The following is a 22,634-nucleotide window of genomic DNA, read 5'->3' on the forward strand; positions in this document are numbered from 1 at the left end:
TTTTACTGTAGTAAACCTCTATAAAGGTACAGTTGGACACGATGCAGAAAAGCTCCAAAAGAGCTTCCTCTCATCGCTCATTTCAATACTGGCCTGACTCTCTCTAGCACAGATTGCCAGTGGAGCTGAATTGTGCCAGTGTGTGTGTGTGTGTGTGTGTGTGTGTGTTGACCATTGTCAGAGCCATCAAACTCATTTCACTGACCTGAGCCAGTTTCAAACTGAAAATCTGTTCTTGATATGCATACAATCAAATAAAAGTATCCAATTAGCGATTAGGCTAATTGTAAAAGCAAGTTAGCTTACATGTTTAAGGACTGTAGGGATTGTGCAATGCTTGTATTTTGTGTTGCTAATTGTCTTTTGCTCCCCAGCGTTCCACAGGGCTGGTAGGCAGGGCGAGGCAGTGAAGGTACTCGAGCAGCTCACTCACAACGCTGTTGTGGAAAGCAGGTTTAATGACGCATCTTATTACTACTGGATGCTGTCAATGCAGTGTCTGGATATAGCAAGGGGTAAGAGTGCTTTAACATATAGTAACAAAAATGTCAAAACCAGGCCTTTGCATTCAGTGTTTTATTTTGCCTTTTTTGTTTTGTTGTATGTTCATTTGTATACTTAAATAAATACTGTGACCCTGAGCAGCGCATCAACTGCAACATCCGTGTCTCTCTGCTTGCCTGTCAGCTGAAAACACACACACCCTATTGCAACAAACTGTTGATGTTACAGAACTAGCAAGAAACAACTAAGGTTTTAAATGAACCCCCTGAGTTATTTATTAAAAGCTTTTTAGCAGTGTCTTAGTTAACACCTGGTCATTGCTATTTGAATATGACCCTATGTATCCTAAGAGTGAGTTAGAGGACTCAAATACTTAAACTAATTGTAGCTACTAAAATAGTTCCATAAATTATCTCTGCAGTGCACATCCATTCATTATGTAGGTAACTCAGAAGCCACTGCTGAGGTGAAATGACCCAAGAAGTGCAAAGAGATAACCAGTGAATAAGGCGTAGAAACTGAGAGCTTCCTATAACCTACAGCAGTACCAGTTTTCATGTTTTAAAATGAAAACACCTGTGCTGTAACAATAGTTTATTTCAAAACTGCACATTTGGGACCTACAGTATTTACCGAACGTAAGCACAATAGGTAATATTTATGAATTTGTTTGCTACAATTACTTTAAGTACTCAAAATATAGTAGTTATTTGAGTATAATAACTATTGTATATTAATAAATACTGAATACAGTGCTTTGCAGGACTTGATTTGATTAATTTGCAAAGCAATTGACAGGATGTGCTGGCTACACACAGGACACACTGAGATGGGTATTTCTTTGAGGAGGAAGTGGTTTTACACACAAGTCATGATTTACCCTCAGCATGTATTTTGAGTAGTTTTATATATTGCATCCAGTTACTCTTGTCAGCGTGATTACAAAAGGAAATCAAAACAGTAACCTAGAACAAGGACAAACATTCAAGCACTCAAGAAAAGCGCTTGAGTACTTGTGTATTTTTGTTCCATATTTCCAGTGTGTCATTGTTTAAACCACATTCCTGATGACATTTGAGAAGGCTTATTCAGATCTTTGTCTTGTACATCTTTATAGAAAACGAAGAGAAGAAAGACGAAATGTTAAAGAAATTTCACAAGTTTCAGCACCTGGCAGAACTATACCACGTTTACCACTCCATCCAGAGATACACGGTGAGTTAACAAATGATGCACATCCCACTTCTGAGCATCTTAGAAAACTGTGGTGACATCGTGGGGAATAAGGGACCGTACATTTGAAGACTGGGCTACTGCTATGGCTACTTCAGAGTTTGACATATATTTTGAGAACTGCTTATCCAGTTGTGATGAAACTTGCTAAGGGCATTCTTTAGCATCAGAATGAAAAAGTAATTGAGAGGATCAGGGATATGGGGTGTCTCTTTATGTCATTCACCTCATAGCTCCCATTTTATATTTGCAATCAATGTGCATGTCTCTGACCTACTTGTTTCCTCAGAAGAACTTTTCAGATGGGAATAATGTCCAATTCACTTGAGTGAGGCTCCTCAGGCTGTTTTGTTTTTAAAAGTCAATATTTCATGTTTTAGGATGAGCCCTTCAGTTCCCATCTACCAGAAACACTCTTCAACATCTCTAGATTCTTGCTGCACAACCTTACCAAGGATATACCACTGGGGATCTCCAAAGTGTATCCTTTTAAAACACTGCTCCTGCTTTGTATGGTTTGATGAATAAAACCAGTAATCTGCATGTTTTAAATAACGAATGAGCTATGATAGTGAAAGACACAATTCACTTCAACATGCGCTAGGCATATAAAAGTTTCTACAGTGTATTGCGTTGATATTTCTCCTGAATTGTGTTTCTCAGTTCTGGGCTGTGTATACTTGTTAATAAGGACATATGTGTCTGTCTAATTAAGAGTAGATTTTTTTATTATCTTAGGTTCAGGTAATAGCATTATAGCCAGGCTTACAAATAATGTTTTCTGATTATTTGAGAGAAATGTCCAAAAATGGAATGGACACATTTTATAAATGGCACATCCAAACCTCTTATCACATAACAAATTATTTTTTAACAATGTTTAACCATCCTGCAATGAGATGAAATTGATAGCTCTAATTCTGTGTTGCTTTAGCGGGAAAAATCTCTCTGTATTTATGTACTTATTTATGTATTTATTAATTTATAGTAGATCCGACCCTGTTTCCTTTTCTCTTACTGTTTTAAATCAATTGCATGTGTGGCCTATAAAGGCAACAATTAAATTAGACAATCACTAATTAACCTCTTTTGACAATTTACCAATATTTTAGTTCATGGCTTGATTCATATGCACAACAGACCTACAGAAGCAATTCCACTTAATGTTTTAAATATGAAAAATGCATTACTCATCAAGTTAGTTTAAAAAAAAAAAAAAAAAAAAAAAAAAAGATTTTCAAACATTCCCAATCATTCTGTAATTGATTAAGTAAACGGATCTCTACTATAAACAAGTAGGGGGAAAATTATATATATAAAAATATAAATACGTAATGAAAGTTCAAAACTTTTAGTTTGGATGGCTTACCAAAAGAGTTTCCGTAGCGACATTCATGGTCGCACTGTCATCTTGCTTCAAAGTGATTAATTATGCTGTTTATTTTCTTCAGAAAATATCTTTATTAATTTAAAAACATGATTATGAAAGCAAACAGCGCATTTCGACACTAACATGTCTTCATCAGGTTCACATTAATTTTGAATTGAAAGTTGACTTTACATTTATACCAATTAGGTTAACAATTAGTTAAATAGCTTATGTCTGTGTCAATTAAATTATTCATTTAATCAATAAACATTGAATAATCTTTGCTAAAACCATTTTAAATCTGAAACATCAATCAACAATTTCAATGTTAATATTAATTACTCTTGAATCATCAACAACAAGTTATCTCTAAGTATTTACAGATTTTACAAATAGGCAAGCTTATTCAAAAGTTGTGAACTTTTGCATTGCCGTAGGGACTCTACTCTCATTACATGTAATTACCTTGTAGTACTGATCAGCACCTCATCAATATCAAGCATTGTAGTGCACAAGTGATGTATATATTACAAAATGTGGGAGTGTGTAACTGGTTCAGTTGTTTATGTGACGGTTGGATAGGAGACGTTCTGCGTATTTTCTTTATATTTATTTCAATAATGAATGCAAAGCATTATTAACATTCCCCTCCTCCCTCCCGGTGACCCAGTTTATCACCAATTACAAGTGTAAATAGTATGCGCTGTGTTTCATGTTTTTGCACATTTCCATCACTAAAAGCAATAAGCAGATTGAACATGACTTGTTAAGACTGCAACCTGCAAGAAAATTGAAAGACATCAGTATGCCACAGAACATATTTATTACCCAACATTTATAAAACACCGGAACACTGATGCTCCTTAATAAAGACCAGAAATACTCTGTATGCTTTGGCTAAACAGAGCAAAGCCTTGGGGGCTTATAAGCTGGCAAGACATGCCTATGAGAAGCTGCAGGGCCACCGGATCCCAGCCCGCTTCCAGGAGTCCTTGGAGCTGGGCAGCCTGACTGCACGCTCCAAACCCTTCCATGACAGCGAGGTGAGGAGGCACCCTCTCCTGGGGAAGCCACACATTCACTGCGGCTTCTTCTTAATGTCACTGTTCGAGTGATTGCTGCCAGTCAGTTCTACACAAATCTGTAATTGCATTGAAAACACATATTTCTGATGTTTTATATCAAATAATTAAAATCATTAATATTAATTCAGACATATGTATGGATAGATGAAATTAATACATGGTCCAATGCTTTACTACAGATTGCCACACACAATGAAACATCTTTTTCTAAAAGACGTTAAATGAATAAATAATATACAGGTGTTGATTCGTGTTTTAGGGAGGGGGTATAGATAATGTTTACTTAAGAGATTAAATAGTCCTTCATACAAATTCCAAAAGTCTGGCATACTTTTATAATTATTTTTATAGTTTTGTTGTAATTTATACTAATTCCAGATGTCAGATTTACACTGTAAACACATGTAGGAACAATCACCATTGTTTTCCTGTATTTTCACCAAGAGCTAATGGCAGCATGTTTTGATCTGAAGCCAACTAAAATGTTTCAAACCCCAAACTGAATCTGTGGTCAAAACTGAAAAACCACTAATAGAGGCTTAATTATAGGTAATGGTTATTTGGCAGTCCATTATAAGGCAGTCTTCCTGAATATTATGAAAGACCTTTCTAGTACATGTTTGGTTTCCAACCCTGCCCTGATCTATGGGGATTTCAGATAGTTACAAAACAGCATTCTGTATAATACAGCATCATTTGGTGGTCCTGATCAAATATTGTGGTCCCAAGTAATTCTGGATTAGACATGCTTTACTGTATTTTACATTTGTGATTAAAAGGCTGTGATCACCTTTCTATGAGCATTAGAGTACATTTGAGGAAGGATGACCAGGAAAGTGGGTAAAACTGTAGTTGCTCAATAACATAGCGATGTGTTTTTCACTTCTGAAACCTTGGTTTGAACTTATGATAGTTAGTTCTGTAGCCTTCAAAGTGATAAACTTGTTTGTTTGGCCCAGTTCCTGCTAAAAGAAAATCAACACAGCACTACCACACTGTAAATGAAATATCCTGTTTTGACTGTTGTCAAAATATTCTGTTGTCTCAGCATAGTGAGCCCTTCATTTAGAATCCAAAGCAGGGACACAACCTACCTTTTATTTGTGTTGTTACAGTGCACATCCAAACTTTTACTGTAGTTCAAATGATATTGTCATAGTTTGGAACAAAGCTTTCACTCCAGTGTTATTTAAAGAATGTTTTTTCAGTCGTTCTAATGAATAAAACCAAGTCTGATGTTCCTGTTCTGATGGTGTCAGTTACAACAGTAAAGAATGGTTTTGTACAGTCAATATCAAACTGAATTTTGTTCATAAAAAGAGACTTTGAAAAAACATCATTTTGTAAATATGTCGCGAGTTAAAGCTAGAACAGAGCCAGTTTTTCCAGTCAGTGGTTGATTTGAGTGGTCTATTATTGATGTGTTCTGAGAGGAGGAGCATTGTGGTTGTCAGATTCTCTTTGAATATAGACTGGAATAACACAAGCTAGATCACCAAAGGGTCTGTTTAGATTAAAGAGCCTGCCCTATCTAGGGATTCAAGTTTAAATTGCTGTTGATCTGCAGTAACTGAGCACAGTGTCTGTTCACTAGATTGCGCTTGCTCTTACAGCTGTGCACACACTGTGTAGATCTAACCTGTGATGCATATTTCTATAGTGAAAGACAATCTGACAACTAGAGCTGGAAAGCTTGAGAATTCAGGTCAAAGTAACACCGCGTATATTAAAAATGATATACCGCTGGTGTAGTATTCGAGTAATTTCAATAAACTTGGATCCGACTGATTATGACAGTAATTTTTTTTTTTTTTTAAATGAACATTTAATTTGAAACTACTTCATTTTTGGTCATTTCTTTACTCTGTTTTGGTGTAATAAGGCTGTCTTTCTTTAATAGGAGCTTGTACCAATGTGCTATAGATGCTCTACTAACAACCCGCTACTAAATAATCAAGGAAATGTGTGCATTAACTGCAGACAGCCTTTCATCTTCTCAGCCTCGTCCTATGGTGAGTTTTGTGTGCCCTACTTAATATTTAAACTTCTGTTCATGCCAGCGTTTCCCTGTCCTTCAGTGCAAGGACAGATAATGCTACAGGGGTCTTTAGATGGTAACAGCCGGCCAGCAGTTCACAAAGAGAGCCTTTCCTTAGCGGATGAACCTAACTTCTTTATAATGAGGGAACTGTGACAAGCCAGGTATGGACATGAGCAAGTGCTGCAAACCCTCTCCCAACATACTATACACAAACTGTGAACCCATAACACTGACCAGCAGAACAGCAATCTCACACACACACACGCTGTGAACCCATAACACTGACCAGCAGAACAGCCATCTCACACACACACACGCTGTGAACCCATAACACTGACCAGCAGAACAGCCATCTCGCACACACACACACGCTGTGAACCCATAACACTGACCGGCAGAACAGCGTTTCACACACACACACTGTGAACCCATAACACTGACCAGCAGAAAATTCAAAATCTGCTCACCAAGCTTTTTACAATACTGCTTTAAGTCTGTACTTACAACCTGTAGCCCATGCTGCTGTTTCATATGGAAATAGCTGCTTGGACTACAAAGATAGGAGGACTGTGTGACAGTCACCCACCGCTGCTGGAAGTTACTAAAAGAAACTGAAAAAATTCAGTGACAGGTGTTTTGTAGTTTTTTTTGTTAACTCCTGTTCCCTGCTGTGTTTTTCAGAGGTGCTGCCTCTTGTGCAGTTCTACCTGGAAGAGGGCATCTCTGATGAAGAGGCTGTGGCTCTCATTGACCTGGAGGCACCCAGGGCTGAGAAGAAGGGGGACAAATGGCTGGAGATGAACAATGACGGTATGACTTCACCTTGCAGTGTAGAGAAGAGCCATCCCCTGGCAAGACAATAGATTCTGTTACAGTGTATATAGTGCATGCAATCAGTAATTCAGTGTTTAATAAAGTATAACCAAGAATATAAGCATTATCTCTGTTTGCATCAATAGAATGAATGCAGTATGCTTTTATGTTTTTAAGCAATTGCAAACATTTTCTAAGAGGTATAAAACAATGGTAACAGTGTGAAACTAGTAAGAAACAATTATTTTATTCGTCAGAACATTTCCTCACAACTTAATAGTGCCCTTTAGTTATTTTAAGTACTTTTGACCTCATTAGCTCATTGTCATTAACAGAGAAAGTGTGAACAGCACCTGATAACATTCTGTATATGTAGCCCCTTTCACACTGCCACTCCTACCCTACTCCTACCAGCAAACGACCTCAGGGTGTGGGTCGACACATTTTGACCCGGGTTGAGCGAGACAAAATGCATGACAGCCGTTCAACAAAACAGCCACGCCTGCATGAAGGTTTCACTTCCACAAGGAACGTTTCTGTTTTTTCTGTTTAGCCATGTTTTTGTTGATTTGAGACACAGGATTGGCCTGATTGCAGCAGGGATGAAGAACCATTTCCTCTAATGAACATGTGGGCTGACGGTTCAATCCAGAGAAGCTTGGATGGAAGCATCTGTAACAGGTTGCTTCAGGGCCATTGAACGCACATTGTGTTCTTGAGTCTGTCACCCAGATCAGTCCTGCTTTATCCTGGCCCGGGTAGAACATACCAGTGTGAAAGGGGCTTAAGATGTTGTGGCTTAAGGAAATAAAGAAAAAAATGAAGTTGAGATCACCTGATAATTATCTTAGGGTGAATGGCCTCCTCTCGTTCATACGTTTTCTTCTGTTCTTATTTCAAATAGGTTATTTCGCAATATAATTCTCAGGATTTCGACAATTTAGCATGTCCTCGTTGAGCTGCTGTAGAGATGTGTGTATGATATCTTCATATCTAATTTAATCCTGAAACAGAATCCCAAACTTTGAGATTGGATGAGAGCGTAGATGATACTGAAGAAGATCCATTCACTGCAAAGCTAAGTTTTGAGGTAAAAAAAACAATGTTAAATATGTCTCTAATCTTTCAAAATGTTATTGATGATTGCAAAATAATAATTAAAGCTGTCTTTTTACTTTCAAAGTTTACCGGTAATATAAGTGTTTTTTGGGTATTTTTCGTGCATAAACCTGTACTAGAACCTATGGTTGCCTTCAACCAGCCATGCTGGTACATGAGTAGAACACACATAAGCAGCCTATTTACATTGTTGGCATTTAGACAGAAAACAACAAGGCTTACAGTATGCATATTTTGACTTGTATAGTTTTGTCAGGGTTACTAATACAGAGGAAGTTCATTGTGTGGTTTGTGTATCAGATATCAATCCGTGTATTGTAAAACTGTGATGAGATAACCATCGGGATGATCCTTTTCTTCATCTAGCAAGGGGGCTCTGAGTTTGTTCCTGTGGTTGTGAACAAGTCCGTCCTGCGGTCCATGAGCAGGAGAGACGTTCTCATCAAGCGCTGGCCAAAGCCCTTGCAGTGGCAGTATTACAGATCCCTGCTTCCTGATGTCTCCATCACCATGTGCCCCTCATGCTTTCAGGTAGGTTCAGACAAGGTGTATGTCATATAAGTATCTTTATACAATTACACGTTACCTTGAATAAAATACAAAGACCTATTTTCAGCTAAGCTGACATGTGTACAGTCCAGAAAATAGAAACATGGACATACTGTTGCATAGACTTTGGCAGGGCAGATCAGAGAAGCTGTGAGATCTTGTGAGTGGGGGTGGACCATGATGCCCTGTCTTTAGAACCGTGAATCATATCTCCTCCTAAGGATGCACTTGTACACCTGCCTGTATGTTACACTTGTTTTATATCAAGAGAACTGCTTATCAAATTGTGATGGAACTAGCAAAATACATTATTTAGTTGTTCAGTGGATCAGAATCTTGGGTTTGAGCAATAACTAAACCATTGTCTTGCACTTATATTTACCTCCATCTGATATCTGCCTTTGATAGGGTTTGAATGATGCCACTTGCTATAACGATAATATACAGATACACAATGGGATTTGGGCAAGATTGAGTTTCATTATGCAATGTTAATACATTTGTTTCTCTCTGAAAATAGGTTAGCAAACGTTTTGGTTGTAGAGCCTTCAATAAGGGCATGAATAATTGATCACCCACACTTAAGTGTAGGATCATGAAGAAGGATGTACAGCCAAAATATTGACCGTTCTTTTCAGCTGCATGCAGCTCACTTTGTCCCTGTAATTCATTTCTTCCACAGATGTTCCACAGTGAAGACTACGAACTGCTGGTACTGCAGCACAACTGCTGCCCATACTGTCGTAGACCAATAGATGAGCCCAACTGAAGAGGGGACAGGACGTTCTGCAGCCTTCTGCATAATAAACCACACTGACTGTGTTTCCTGTACACTACTTCAGTCTACAGAAAACCTTATCCTGGCAACACTACACAACAGGGGGCAAGAATCGAAATTGAATTCGTATATAACACAAATAATATTTATTTCTGAATTCCAAAGTCAACACCAATTCCTAGTAAATGTAAATGTACAGCCTTATTTCAGCCCTAATTCAAATAGTGTAAAGAATGGCCTTGATTCATACCAGTTTTTGTTGTTGTTTTTATTTTGTAGCTTAACACACACGTTAGCTTGTAACATGTTTTTAAATAGCTTTTCTCTGGTAACTATAAAACAATGTCACTGTATATCAAAGCCACCAAATGAAAACCAGCAGCAGCTTGAATAGAGTGCCTAAAATAGCAATGAGCGTGATGCCAGAACATAGGGCTCTTATAAAGACTGTCAAAGAGACAAAAGTCCTATAGAAATGATACAGCATTACATTCCTCATGTGTCCTATGGTTAAAGGCTATGTTTCTTCTGCTGCAAGAAAGAAATTGTGAAAATTGCTGTTCAGATATAACTCATAAATACATCTGTGTGTGTTATATGTAATTATTTTTCTGATGTCAGTAGCTATTTTTGTTAGAGTGAAATATGTAATATAATTTGTAAACAGATTGTACAGGTCTAGTTAACCTGCTACTAGTGTAACTATGTTCTTGCATTATACTATTATCCTAATATTACACAGCAAACTGTTTTTCATTTGTAAAGCTGTTGTTGGGCTTTTTTTTTTTTTTTTTAAATAGATTGCTGAATTTAAAAGTTATGAAACTTAACATCAGAATATATTGTATTATTGATTTCACAACCTTGGTCAATACTAATCTTGGACTACCTTTCCTAAATTAACATTAGGTAGTGTTAGATTGCCCCAGTCTGTGGCTGTGTTTTGTACACATTATATTAATAAATTAGTATATATATATATATATATATATATATATATATATATATATATATATATATATATATATATATTATATATATATATTATCTGAATACAGACGGTTTCATACATTTGTAAATGTATATGTTAAGCATATAGTAAAATATGCTTTTTTTCTAGCAATCAAAAGTAAACTGTATTTCATAGTGTTTTGAGAGTGCACTGTTCATGCCATTGCTTTTAAGTGTTTTGTAATCAGTAAATATGGAATGTATACTGCTTTTTAATAAAATAAACTATTTATCGGCTGTAAATCAATTTCTTAAAAGACCCTGTGGCAAGACTGCCAGTAATGTAAACTCTAAAGCCATACTGTTCCATGTTAAATTCGGGGTAATAAATGTGCTTTTATAAAATAGGAGAATGACACTTGACCGCTAGTTGGCACAGGCGATTTTCTTTGTCAATTCAAATGTTCTATTTCACACAAATATTTTCAAACTAAAGCAAGAAGTTTAAAAAAAAAAAGTATATTAAAAAAAAAGTGTTACGCAATATTTAAGGAATAACAATGAAACTGCTGTTTTGGAATTGGTCATGATTTTTGTGAAACCATTTGATCATCTTCCTGTTTTCTGTGAACCCGTGATGTCCTCTTTATCACAGCAAGTGTAAAAGATCTGGTGGCTGTGTATCTCTTTCTATTAGGATTGATCAGTGCACTGTTAGCCCTGAGCTTTAGCCCTGAGCTCGATCACCTTGTGTATGTACAGAGAGAAGACTCGCTGCAAACAAAATGAGTCCTCCATGACGGGGGTGCTTGATGGTTTACAAAAAGAAATATTGTTATATTTAAAAGTTGTAAGACTTTACATCAAAATATACCGGTGGTTTGGTTTTACTGACCACCGATTTAATACTAATCTAGGACCACCTTTCCTAAAGCAAAAGTCCAATCTTACTGTCAGTCAGGCTGCGTGTTTTATAAAGCATATCATCCTTTATATTAAATTAGTAGGAGATACTAGACTGGATCCCAAGAGATATAAAGCGACCAAGAAGACGACCTCCAGGAAGATGGCAAGATGAAATTAGGAAACACGCCAGAGCAGTGCAGATGAGGGACACAGCACACAGGCTTTTGTGAAAAAATATTGGGGACGCCTTCATCCAGCAGAGGATTAAAAAAGGCTGAAGATGATGATGATAAAATATATAACTGAATACCCCTTCCAATTATTTTTATTTTAAATTGTATTATGTTAAACACTATTGTGTTTAGCCTGTAACTGTGGCAATAACTTCTACTTGTATACAAGAGCCAGCTTTAAAAAGCAGGTGAAAATCCATGACTTTACATCCAGTAGATACATTATAATAAAAACATCGTTTTGGTGTAATATGGTGCTGTCTGCTTAACATGCTGAATGTGAGTACTGATACAGGTTAGCTTCATAAGCTTTACACGGTTTATTATACATTCACAAAGAATAAAAGCAGCAACTTTTTTATTTATTTTTTTTTACTGTGAGTAACCCTGAAGTAAGGTTTTTTTCTTGTAGCAGTAGGTGTAACATTTCAGTTTACAGTCACACAAGCAATGACAGCACACAGCATAGCAACCTGTCACAGGGACATAGAAAAACTTTCAAGAGCCATGAAATGCCATTGCCACTGGGGAGCCTGACCTTAGTAACGTGAAAGGAGGGTCCACTCTTCCCTCCACGACACCATACAGTACCACAGCTCCTGAGAAATCGCAGCGATTACTCATCTGTGATTACTCAATCAGCGACTGACATGCCTTTATACATACCAGCTCAGATCACAGTCAAGTTTCAATTCCTCAAAATACAATTTCTATGAAAAAAAAAAAGAAAAACATGTGTACAGAAGTGTTTGTGCAAGAAGATATACTGAATCTGATTATTGCCAACTGCTTTGAAACCAACAAGTTGTCTTAAAGGTTCCCTTGTGCGTCTCAGCATGACCACCCTGTGCTTCTGCATTTCATCGTCAGCTTTGAGCACATTTTGAGAAAAACAATGCTACTGAAAAAAAACATATATTGGCACAACAGAAAATAATGGCAAACACCATGAAATAAAAGGAATGTAAAATGGCATTACAGGCTACTTAGTTTTATATTACCGGTAACAATATTATCTCAGATGACATCATCCCATGCTTTCTGTCCTAGGACCTGAAGTAAAAGTGCCTCTAATGGATCCTTGTTGTGCTTCTGTCTTTTTAAGTGGAATCAGCTACCTTTTGAACACTATATGAATTGCAGAAGAATTTCAAAATAATGCCTTCATTGGAAGTGCTGGATCACTGCTAATGTTGTTGTATTGCAGTGTTAGTCTGCTGTGTTGCAGGGTGTTTGAAAATGTTGTGCTACCCCAGGCACACAAATAGAGCAAATAATACCCTGGTCTAAATGAGTAGTAATTATTCTGGTTCATTACCTAAATTAAAACTTTCTTATGACAGATACATTAATTACGCAATGCAACTTGAATTGCCCAGAGACTTCCTACATCTTCAGATATTTGAATCTATTAAATTGATCTAATTACTGCTGTCTCTTAAATCACGAATGTAATGGGACTTTGAGGAAACCAGCATCTCTAACAGTGAGTGAGTCTCTTAAGTGCATTTGTGTGTTTAAAAGTTTGGTCCATATAGTGAAACGGTTGTGGTACTGGATACAGTATGAAAGGAATGGTAACTAACACAATAATTCCATAACTCTTACAGGTTATGGAATTCCATATATTATATATGTCTTGAATGTGCAATTTTGAAAGAAACACGTTACAGTAAACTTGTATTTTTATTTTAAAATATCATATCTGGTGCTACACTAGGTTAAATGGAACAGTTCTTTCAGTGTTATAAAGCATTGCAAGTGTGATAAAGCATAGGTAAGCAATGTAAAGCCCAGAGAGGTACGATTAAGCACATGCGAAAACTGATCAACTTTTATACGGCTACAATGGAAATAAGGTATACAGTAATATTAAAAAAAAATATTGAAACGTTTTGACTAATAGGCACATTTATACCAGGAAGGCCTGTTTTCCTGCTAAAGTACAAAGAACAGAAGTCCAAGCTACTGTAGAATGTGACACCAGTCCAACTAGTTATTATTTGGTTTAAAATGGAACCAATAGTTATTATTATTATTATTATTATTATTATTATTATTATTATTATTATTATTATTATTTACCCTGGTCATCACTGACCAGTATGCTGTGCGAGAAAATAAAACACGTTTTCATAAACTTGTGCTGGTGTTTTACAATCATCATTTTCCAATAACGCTACTAAAATAAAACTAAACAAAGACGTCTATTAAAAAAAGAAGTAATTTAATTGCATCGCTGAACTTACTTCTGTAACGCGGAACGGGGATTGGGTAAAACAAAGTAGAACCCGTATAAAGTCCAGGTGCAGCAACTGCTTGTCTGCGTTTATCACATGTTTATTTACTTGACAACAAACAAACAAACAAACAATAAATAAATAAATAAATAAGTAACACAACACAAAATAATGGCACCAAAAAAAGCTGCAGCTACGATATCGGTTGTTGACGAATCAGCTCCAAGAAAAGAAGCCAAATCAACAGGTAAGACCGTGCTTTCGTTAACTTTGCAGGTTAAATTATTTCGAGCTATACGCCGCCGTGCGGGTAGCAATTCTGTTACAAACTTGGCATTTGTTTGATAAAAAAAATAGGCTTGGTAAACGCGTCGCTTATTTTGACCAGATTTGCTCCATTTTTTGTTATTCCAACAACATGTTTACGACAGTGTTATTGTATTTGTTTTAAGAAAACAAATCGTCAGGCGAGCCCAAAGCCCCTGCACACCCTCCAACCCTTGAGATGGTAGCCGAAGCCCTTAAGGAGCTGGACACCCGAAAAGGCACGTCAGTCCCAGCTATTCGGAGCCACATACTGTCAAGTTACCCCACTGTGGACCCTGCGAGGCTCAAACCCTTGCTGAGGAACGCCCTCGCCAATGGAATCGACAATGGAACCTTGACCAGGCCTGTAAACTCCATTGCTACTGGAGCAACTGGGAGGTTTAAGGTAAGGACGGTATGTGAGGTACCAGGCCTTTATTATAGGTTGCTGCACAGGGCGTAGTGGGACACGACCTCCCCTTGCCTTCCCCTACATGTTAAATATGTGTTACTTTTTAAGACTACATTCTTCCAGTTTAGTTTTCAGTTTGCACCCCTGGTTTATCAAAGTAAACCTTTCCAGTTTACTATCTTTCAAAAGTAGCCTTTTGTACCTTTTTTTGAGGTTTGTTTGCTAATACTGGATGCTGTACTCTAAGCATGCTGCAGTTTCTTAATTTTTTCAAAATCTGAGGCTACAATTTGGGTTGACTGAATTGGATATTAAACATGTAGGGTGCAGGATACACACTCAACTAAGTTGAAAGACAATGTACCTAAACTGGTTGGAAATTAATTACAAAATAGTTAAGGATGTCTACTGTAGTTTTATTAATTTTTTTAAAATGTGTATGCATCAGCCTGTAAGTGATCCTGTGTTTCAGGGATGGAAGACCATTGCCTAGCAGTTTTGATCCATTCCTGGTTTTACTGAGTTTAAGACACCTGAGTATCTAATAAACTAGGGCTAATCAAGCTCCTAGTAAAACATGGGATAGGTAAAAACTGCCTTGCAATATTTCCGTCCATGTATTTGCTTACAGGCAACTAGTATTTTATTTCACAAAGCTAGCACAATATGGACCTCGAGTCTGATACACAATTTAATGCGCTTCCCTCGGTTCCTGGATCCAAAGATGTTAAATGTGGTGAGCATAATCCGAAATCAAATGTGTGTGTTTTTTTAATTTTTTTTTTTTTTTAAATCTATTTGTCTAGCAATCTGTCTTGTATAACTCCTGCAACCCTTTTTGGACATTATGACCTGACCTCCAGTTTAAATTACACACAAGCAGATGGGTGTTAAATGATGTGTTTTTATATCTATTGGAAAGCAAGAAATGCTAATGAAGAAAGGTTAGGAGCAAAAAATACCAAAAAAAAAAAAGGTGGGCCTCGGGTAAAGTTTCAGAACCCCTGCATGAACACTCTGAATTGGCTGACGGCACTAAGTTTATTTTAAATCTCTTCAGTGTTTTGAATCGCAACTGTTTGACCTGTTCTGATCCTGTGAATTATGGTACTTAAAATCTGTCTTGAGCTATAGTAGTCGTTAATAGTAGGAAACATGCTGGCTGTCACAAGAGTGCAGAGCATAAAGCCGTGGGATTCATGGGACTACATCATGTGATTGGACATTGCATATAATACATCCGCCCCTCGCTACACTGTGGATTCGGATAAATCTCGGTCCTGGAGTTGGCTCCCCATTTTTACTGTAACAGCGCATACCTTGGCTGCAATATACATAGGCACTTAGAAATACTGTTTGTTTTATTTCGTACTGCACAAAATGTACAAAACAAATAAAAACAAAGCATTCGTATCGTACTCTTATCATATACACACGCATTGCACTGTAACAAAGCAAATTAAATCTCTACTTGCTGAAGCGGTTTGCATTTTAGCCAGTGAGTTGTTTGCTGCAGCAATGCACACGCAAAAGTGATGGGGCAGTGACGTCAGCTCCTTAGCAACAAGCCTGTGTTTGGAGTGGGATTATTTTTAATTCAGCAGGTTTGTGCATTTGAGAAAGGAGAGGAAGACTCATGAAATTAATTGGAGAATGAAGTTGGTGAGATGCAATTACACTCCGCTGTACAAATTAAAACAGTCTGCTGCTTTGTATATGAAAAATAAGAAAGTGGGTTGCGTAGAGATTTCTATTGGACCCTGACGTGCCGATAAAACGTGGGAGTGGGTGTACAGTATTTGTTATGTTAGTCTATTTTGGGGGAGTGTATTCCATAGCATACCAAAAGATATTGGCCGTTCATCTGAAACCCTCCACTACAAAACTTTGGTTTAAAGCGCAACTGGACGTTCCAACACAACAATCCAAAGTTGCACATAAAAATCTACTTGAGAATAGTTAAAGAAGAATAAAATCAAGGTTCTGCAAATCTGCAGTCCTGCTGGAGAGGTGCCTGAGCCCAAACCCAAGAGCGAGCGGTCCACCAAGCCCAAGGCAGCTGTGAAGGAGGAGAGTGCGGATGAAGGGAAGGGGGACAGTGGAGAGGAGCTGCTGGCAACACCACCAAAAAATACAAACAAGCGTGCAAAGAAAGGAAAAGTAGCCGAATAGTTAATCCTAATGTATAGATGATGACTTGTTTATTGTGCAAACATATATACTGTATTTCAATAAAGCTTTGTATTAAGATTTGTGTTTTTATGCTCCAGCAAGAATGCAACTTCTAGAAACCATGCACTACTTTAACACAAAAAATGTGCAGCTAACTCTGCTACTTGTCTGAAGTGTGAGCCAGCTTTGGGCAAGCACGCTGTTTCTCTGCTGTAAGGAAGTGTGCGTTTTGTAAGCAGTGAGTGGGATGCCATTCTCCAGTTACAGTGGGACTTCCTGAGGGTCTTCTTTCCTGTATTCACAAATGGAATACCTGTGGGGAGGATTATTCTCTCCTCCTCAGTTTCCACTTTGTTTACAAATGTAATATTTGTCGTCCTCCCCCCTTAATATATATTTTTTATTGCACACCAGTGCAAATGATAAGAGTCATGCGCTGATGTGGGCAATTTCTTTTATTTCAAACCACAATTCTTCCTCCCATTATTGCTTTGACCACATTTCCATTAGAAGTCTGCAAGCCAGTCTCCAGCGGTACATTACACAGCTGTATGTGTCACGTTTTTGTTTACTGCTATTTCTAAATTCATGAACTTCAGTTATACCCAGTGGTATACTATATGTCAATTGTTTTGTTCTCAATCTGCTGCTAATGGAAATTAATGTGAGTTGGAGATGGAAATGTGCTGTACTGATGCCAATCCAGTATACTTGAAATGTAGTCCCTATTTATTTTGAAGCCTTCCTGAGTTTAAAATGATTGCATTTACTGGGTTTGCTTGCAACAGATTGAACATGTATCAAAGAGCCGAGATTATCTCTTTATTCAAAGCAATGTGGCTCATAAGGCCAGCTCAATGCAATGTGAAACTAGGCTGACAGTGCTTGGGGTGTTCTCTGAATAATGAGGTGCAGTGGTGAACAAGACTGGTGTAGGAGGTACCCTGTATTAAGCCGTGGTTGCTTAAGAAAACAGTTCAATAAATGCACCTAATTGGAACAAATCATAAAAAAAGTATTAAGAAAACAAACTTGCAGTGTTTTAAATAAAGTAGATTACTTTATTGCAATAACCCTAGATTGTGCCACCATATGGGAGATACTGTTTGATCCGACTTGGAGAATCTGTTCCCTTTAACTCAGAAAACCAGCCTGATTAGGCAGAATATAGGTTCAGTCTTACCAAGTTTTTTTTCTGTAATACATATGGGGAATTAATTCAAGTTTGAGCGACAGGAAACGTCTCTATTATTATGCGAGTAGGCGTCCTGTGAGCTTCATCTCCCAACATGGTTTATATCACCCTAGTGGTATATAGCTGTAAAAAAAAAAAAAAATTACAAAATACCATAAATATTGCTATGAACATCTATATTACAAATACAGTGCATTTTCAGGCTTGTTTAAATGATGTTGTAAAGGCTGCGTCTGTACTGCTGTCCTCCAAATGGCTGTGGGTTCATACAATGGAGCCCACCACACCCATAGAGATGAATAGGCACTGCATTCAAATATAAAGAGCAAGCGCTACACGTCCCCATGTGTTGTTACAACTGCTTCAATAGCGTACCTTTCTCTTCACATCCTGACAACTTTTTACACTTATAAATTTAAAGTCTGTTTCAAAGCACTTTTCCAAATGCCCACTTTAGTACACTGATAGTGTAAGGATTATTGCCTACATTGTCAAACAGGTAACACAGCAATAACGATACATGATGTGGCGCGGAACAGAAAAGCCACATCGCTCTTCCTGCAGTGATTTAGAGGACAGAGCTCAAACCCCCAGTGCACTAGAGTGGACATTTTAAAGTTATACTTGTAAAAAGTTCTCAGGATGTTAACAATGAAAAGAAAAATGACAGGTATGTTATTTAAACAGTTGGAGCAACAGGTGCGGATGTGTAATGCTGTATTTTTCAGAACCCTGCTACTTACTCTTTGATATCAGTACATTCTCTTCACATTTTTCAACTTATTTTAAGCATTAACACAGAAAAAGGACTGACGTGGATTTAGCGAGGACAGATTAATGTTCTCTGGTAAATGAAAGTCATGTCTTAACAGAGTCCGGGTCCCAGCCCTGCAGGAAGGACCCAAAACCTTTCAGTTCACCATCCTTTAAGCACACACGGTAGCATTTTGTTTGTCTCTATTTACAGGAGCAATGTGCTTGTTTCTCTTCCCATTCTGAAGGGAGTGGTGGAGGGTAAGCTTCTGTGTAGGTGCACTTGGAAGTCCCGGTCCTGCCTCAAGCTTCACTGCAACATTCGTAAATGTTATCCTCCACCAGCGCTATCACCTGCTGGAACTTGTGCTGGAGCTGCATCCGTTTTGTTGTGGGGTTGGCTTCCAGTGCATTCACAACCTACCACAGAAAGGAAAAGAAATATATATATATATATATATATATATATATATATATATATGTGTGTGTGTGTGTGTGTTGTGTGTGTGTGTTGTGTTATTTTACACAGTGGTGTGGGTTACGTCCTGGGGCTGAGAAGCTGAGCCAAAGTCTTAAATCTTAAAATATTAAAAGGCCTTTTTTATAATAGTAATTTTTATATAGTGCCTTTCATAGTGGACCACCATCACAAAGCTCTTTATAAGATGAGAAGGGCGTGTGAACTATGTATCAGCTGCAAAGTCACGTACAACAACATCTCACCCGAAAGATGGAGCACAAGGAGGTTAAGTGACTTGTTCAGGGTCACACAGTGCGTCAGTGACTGAGCTGGGATTTGAACCAGGGACCTTTTGGTTATAAGCCTGTTTTTTTAACCACTGGACCACACAGCCTCCTTATGAAACACAAACTTCAGAATCCGCCACCCACTGACATGCATAAGCCTTCATACACAACGTTGTGTATCAACGCAAGGACCATCAACACCACCCACTTAATTCTGTATAAGGGCCATGGATGTTCTTTAAAATGAACACAGTCTAGGAAAACAGTTCAGCGAGTTGTTAGAGAAAGCATCCTTCACCATTGAAATAAAACTTAAAAGAAAACTCAAGCAGACCAATGTTTTGGCTCGTGTGTTTATCAGTGTACTCATTAAAATGTGATGCTTTTATTACATGAGTCAGGGAGGGGTGCTACGAGAGCTAGGTGTAAAACACATCCATCATTAGGATCAGTTTGGTATGTGTCTGACATACAATGCATGTTGTGTTTTGAAGGATTGGATGGATCACCACCCATCAAGGAAAAGAGTCCTATGAAGTGGCACTGTTTATAGAGCTGGTATAGTGCATTTGCCATCATTTTTAACAGTTCAAGACTGATTTGGTTACTGTTGGGTATTGACTACAGGCTGTTATGTGAAAAATGTAAAACAGAAGATTTCAAGCTTTCTTATGTTATGCTGCACAAATACATTTTAGTTCTGTAGTAGGCTTTAACAGGTGACCATGAGGCTGTTTCTGTTTCCCCTGTTCAGTTAGTAAAAAGGAAACAGCACTACTAGTTCCTGATACCTTAGTAAACCCAAATAATTAACAACGCCTATCTCTGTGTTGCTTACTCAAGCTGAATAGGGGAATTGTGTTTCAATAACAGTTTAGGTTTGTAGAAACTAAAACTAGGCAGATCTACAGGTAAAAACGTAAAGGCCACAAGAAATTGAGAAGAATTGATAACGTCGCACCTGTGTCTGGTATCTCTTGGCATACTTGTAGATCTCAGCCAAAGCTGAATTAGTGTTGAACTCGTTTCTGTATTTCTGTAACAAAGAATATTGTATTACTTCAATCCAGAGGTACCTTCACAAGCATCATTAACACATTTGTCCAAAAGTGCATGGGTTCCAACACAAACTAACCTACTAGGTATTTTTTATTGTGTGTTAATGCAAGGTCACATGTGGTCTTTCTATTAAAATGTGTTATTGCTGCTTTAGGTTTTACTGGAGTTAACACTTCGAGTTTGTTCCCCTTTCCATGTCATTCAGACTATTAGGATCCCGGATATCCCTTGTTTCCTTAAAAAATCACGGAGGTCAGACAGGAGCTCCCCTTTTAAAACACACCCATTGTTCCTAATTGCTGATTAGTTTGCATCTTACCCTAGACTCCTCTGCTAAGTGTGCATTCATTTCCTGTTCACTTAGTGGCATCATTTCCTGGATCTGTTTGTAATACTGCTGGACTGTCTTCTTGTACTCTGGGATCTCTTTAGCGTAGAGCAGCTTGTTAGTAGGGGAGTCCTGAAATCAGACACAGACGTGTTAGGATAGCAGTATACATTGAACCACCAGAAAGATGGCCAAGCTTACCCCTTCTAAATGTTCAGGCTGAAGCCAACGTCTTTTGTTCAATCAGAACGCTCCTTTTTCCCTACAGCAGCATGCATACAGGATATAAAGCACTTGAGTGTTTTGCTTCCAGACAGCACAGCAGTCTGTGTTGTGTGTACACAGTGAAGTGCTTGTGGTTCCTTGGCTTTTGATATTAAAACAAGATGGCATGTATTCTGCACTATTTACTGTATGAGAACACCAACAGCCTCCAAAACAGCTAGACTTTGAGAACATGGTCTGTAATACAGTAAATGAATTTACACACACACCTAAAATATTATCACAAAAAATGAAAGGCAGGACCATCTTTTTCCTACAACAAGTGATCAACAATCATGGGAAAGCAAAGTAACTTCAACCAATTTAGCCATTCACAACTTTTCCAGATACAATACCATTCTCTGCTCTTTTGTTATTGGAAGCAATACTGAAATTTGGAAAAGTTGAACATGGTTTATTTCCAGTAAAACAAGCTAAACGTTTTTTTTTTTTTTTTTTAATCCAATATTGCTTCCTTGACAAAACAGCGTTTTTCCAGCTCTCTTTCCTCAGGAAGCTTTCTTATCAAAGCCCTTCCAGTCTAATGAGGTTCTGCAATATCTGTTTGACGGTCCAGAACAGTGCAGTGAGCTTACTGATAACCAAACCTTCCTTCCTTCTGAGCGCTACCTATCCTCAACAGTTTCCATCTGTTAAATGACCCGATGTGGCCTTTTTTTTTTTTTTTTCCCAAGCTTTGAGATAACAATTGTTCCAACTGGAAGCAGCCTAAAAGGCCAAGTAAAATTTAGCCCTTTCCTCCCCAATTAATCCTTAAATTCCATGCTGACCCACCCATTCTGTTGTATCCTGTTATTACTGTGCCCTGGCATTACCAAAAGAAAGGCGGGATTACTATATATAAATAAGGTTTGGAGCTGTCCAACTCAAGTGTGCTATTTATTCAGTTCTGCTTCTCAAAATTCAGTAATAGTTGTTTCTATAATACTTACCTGGGAAAGATGTTGTGGCTGAAGGTAATGGCTACACTATTCTCAGAGCTGAAACAACCACTATTTATTTAAAAAAAACAAGTGCACTATTTTAATTCGTAGCTGCTGTATATGAAGCATTTTTTAGTTGGTATTCTTTTTTTTTTTTTTATTTCAAACTCTTCGGTAGCGTTGAAACAGTCTATGGACAAAAGCATTCAAACCCTGCTTAAAGATAAAACAGATATATTTTAAGTTCTTGGACACTATTAAATTATAGGTAGGCAACATTGATTTGCAGTCCCTGTATGTATAAAAGTTGTTGAATTTTTATTTTATTTAACATTTTGCTTCACAAAATAAAAATGCTTAAACAATCTTAATCATCTGTTTGATTATCTCCAAAATAAATGAAAATATCACTCAGCAGTGGCAAGCTCTTCCTCTAAACTAACTATCAGGCCTTCTAAATATAAAAGAATGACTTTGCCATCACAAGTGCAGACGTTCAACAAAAAATGTGTGGTCTTACAATTCAAGTTAGCCAAGTTATAATTGCAGTGAGCCACCTAGGGGTGTGCACCGTTGTGAATAATCCCACTTCAATGCACAAAGCCATGGTATAATCATCCATAATGCACACCC

At 37.6% G+C, this 22,634-nt stretch overlaps 3 protein-coding genes across 4 annotated transcripts in view; 2 read left to right on the plus strand and 1 right to left on the minus strand.

Moving 5' to 3' along the window:
- The window catches only part of ift122 (intraflagellar transport 122 homolog (Chlamydomonas)), a 29,934-nt gene extending 19,485 nt beyond the window's left edge, over window positions 1–10,449 (plus strand). The window contains exons 21-29 of the mRNA XM_041224947.1: window positions 375–515; window positions 1,622–1,719; window positions 2,118–2,218; window positions 3,984–4,149; window positions 6,092–6,203; window positions 6,914–7,042; window positions 8,059–8,135; window positions 8,531–8,695; window positions 9,396–10,449. Coding sequence (XP_041080881.1) covers window positions 375–515; window positions 1,622–1,719; window positions 2,118–2,218; window positions 3,984–4,149; window positions 6,092–6,203; window positions 6,914–7,042; window positions 8,059–8,135; window positions 8,531–8,695; window positions 9,396–9,482 — 1,076 coding nt within the window. The 3' untranslated portion in view covers window positions 9,483–10,449. The remainder of the gene's footprint in view (window positions 1–374; window positions 516–1,621; window positions 1,720–2,117; window positions 2,219–3,983; window positions 4,150–6,091; window positions 6,204–6,913; window positions 7,043–8,058; window positions 8,136–8,530; window positions 8,696–9,395) is intronic.
- Window positions 10,450–13,768: 3,319 nt separating this feature from the next.
- Window positions 13,769–16,711, plus strand: LOC121298409 (protein B4-like). The gene is made up of 3 exons (XM_041225525.1): window positions 13,769–14,161; window positions 14,274–14,533; window positions 16,499–16,711. The coding sequence occupies exons 1-3, from the start codon at window positions 13,993–13,995 to the stop codon at window positions 16,709–16,711; spliced, it is 642 nt and encodes a 213-aa protein (XP_041081459.1). The 5' UTR covers window positions 13,769–13,992.
- Window positions 16,712–18,446: 1,735 nt separating this feature from the next.
- LOC121297955 (plexin-D1-like) overlaps window positions 18,447–22,634 on the minus strand; it is a 51,896-nt gene continuing 47,708 nt past the window's right edge. For both annotated transcript variants that reach the window (XM_041224591.1, XM_041224590.1), the window contains exons 34-36: window positions 20,785–20,925; window positions 20,368–20,442; window positions 18,447–19,079 (exon numbers count right to left, since the gene is read on the minus strand). In XM_041224591.1, coding sequence (XP_041080525.1) covers window positions 18,963–19,079; window positions 20,368–20,442; window positions 20,785–20,925 — 333 coding nt within the window. In that variant the 3' untranslated portion in view covers window positions 18,447–18,962. The remainder of the gene's footprint in view (window positions 19,080–20,367; window positions 20,443–20,784; window positions 20,926–22,634) is intronic.

The sequence above is a fragment of the Polyodon spathula genome, chromosome 23 (assembly GCF_017654505.1).
Source record: "Polyodon spathula isolate WHYD16114869_AA chromosome 23, ASM1765450v1, whole genome shotgun sequence".
NCBI classification, from domain to species: Eukaryota; Metazoa; Chordata; class Actinopteri; order Acipenseriformes; family Polyodontidae; genus Polyodon; species Polyodon spathula.

Excerpts from the sequence above, each read along its gene's own strand:
- LOC121298409 (XM_041225525.1), top strand. The coding sequence starts at position 13,993 with ATGGCACCAAAAAAAGCTGCAGCTACGATATCGGTTGTTGACGAATCA. Across the intron at positions 14,162-14,273 it reads TGTTACAAACTTGGCATTTG|AAAACAAATCGTCAGGCGAG; the intron begins TTTGATAAAAAA and ends ATTTGTTTTAAG. Across the intron at positions 14,534-16,498 it reads GAGCAACTGGGAGGTTTAAG|TTAAAGAAGAATAAAATCAA; the intron begins GTAAGGACGGTA and ends ACTTGAGAATAG.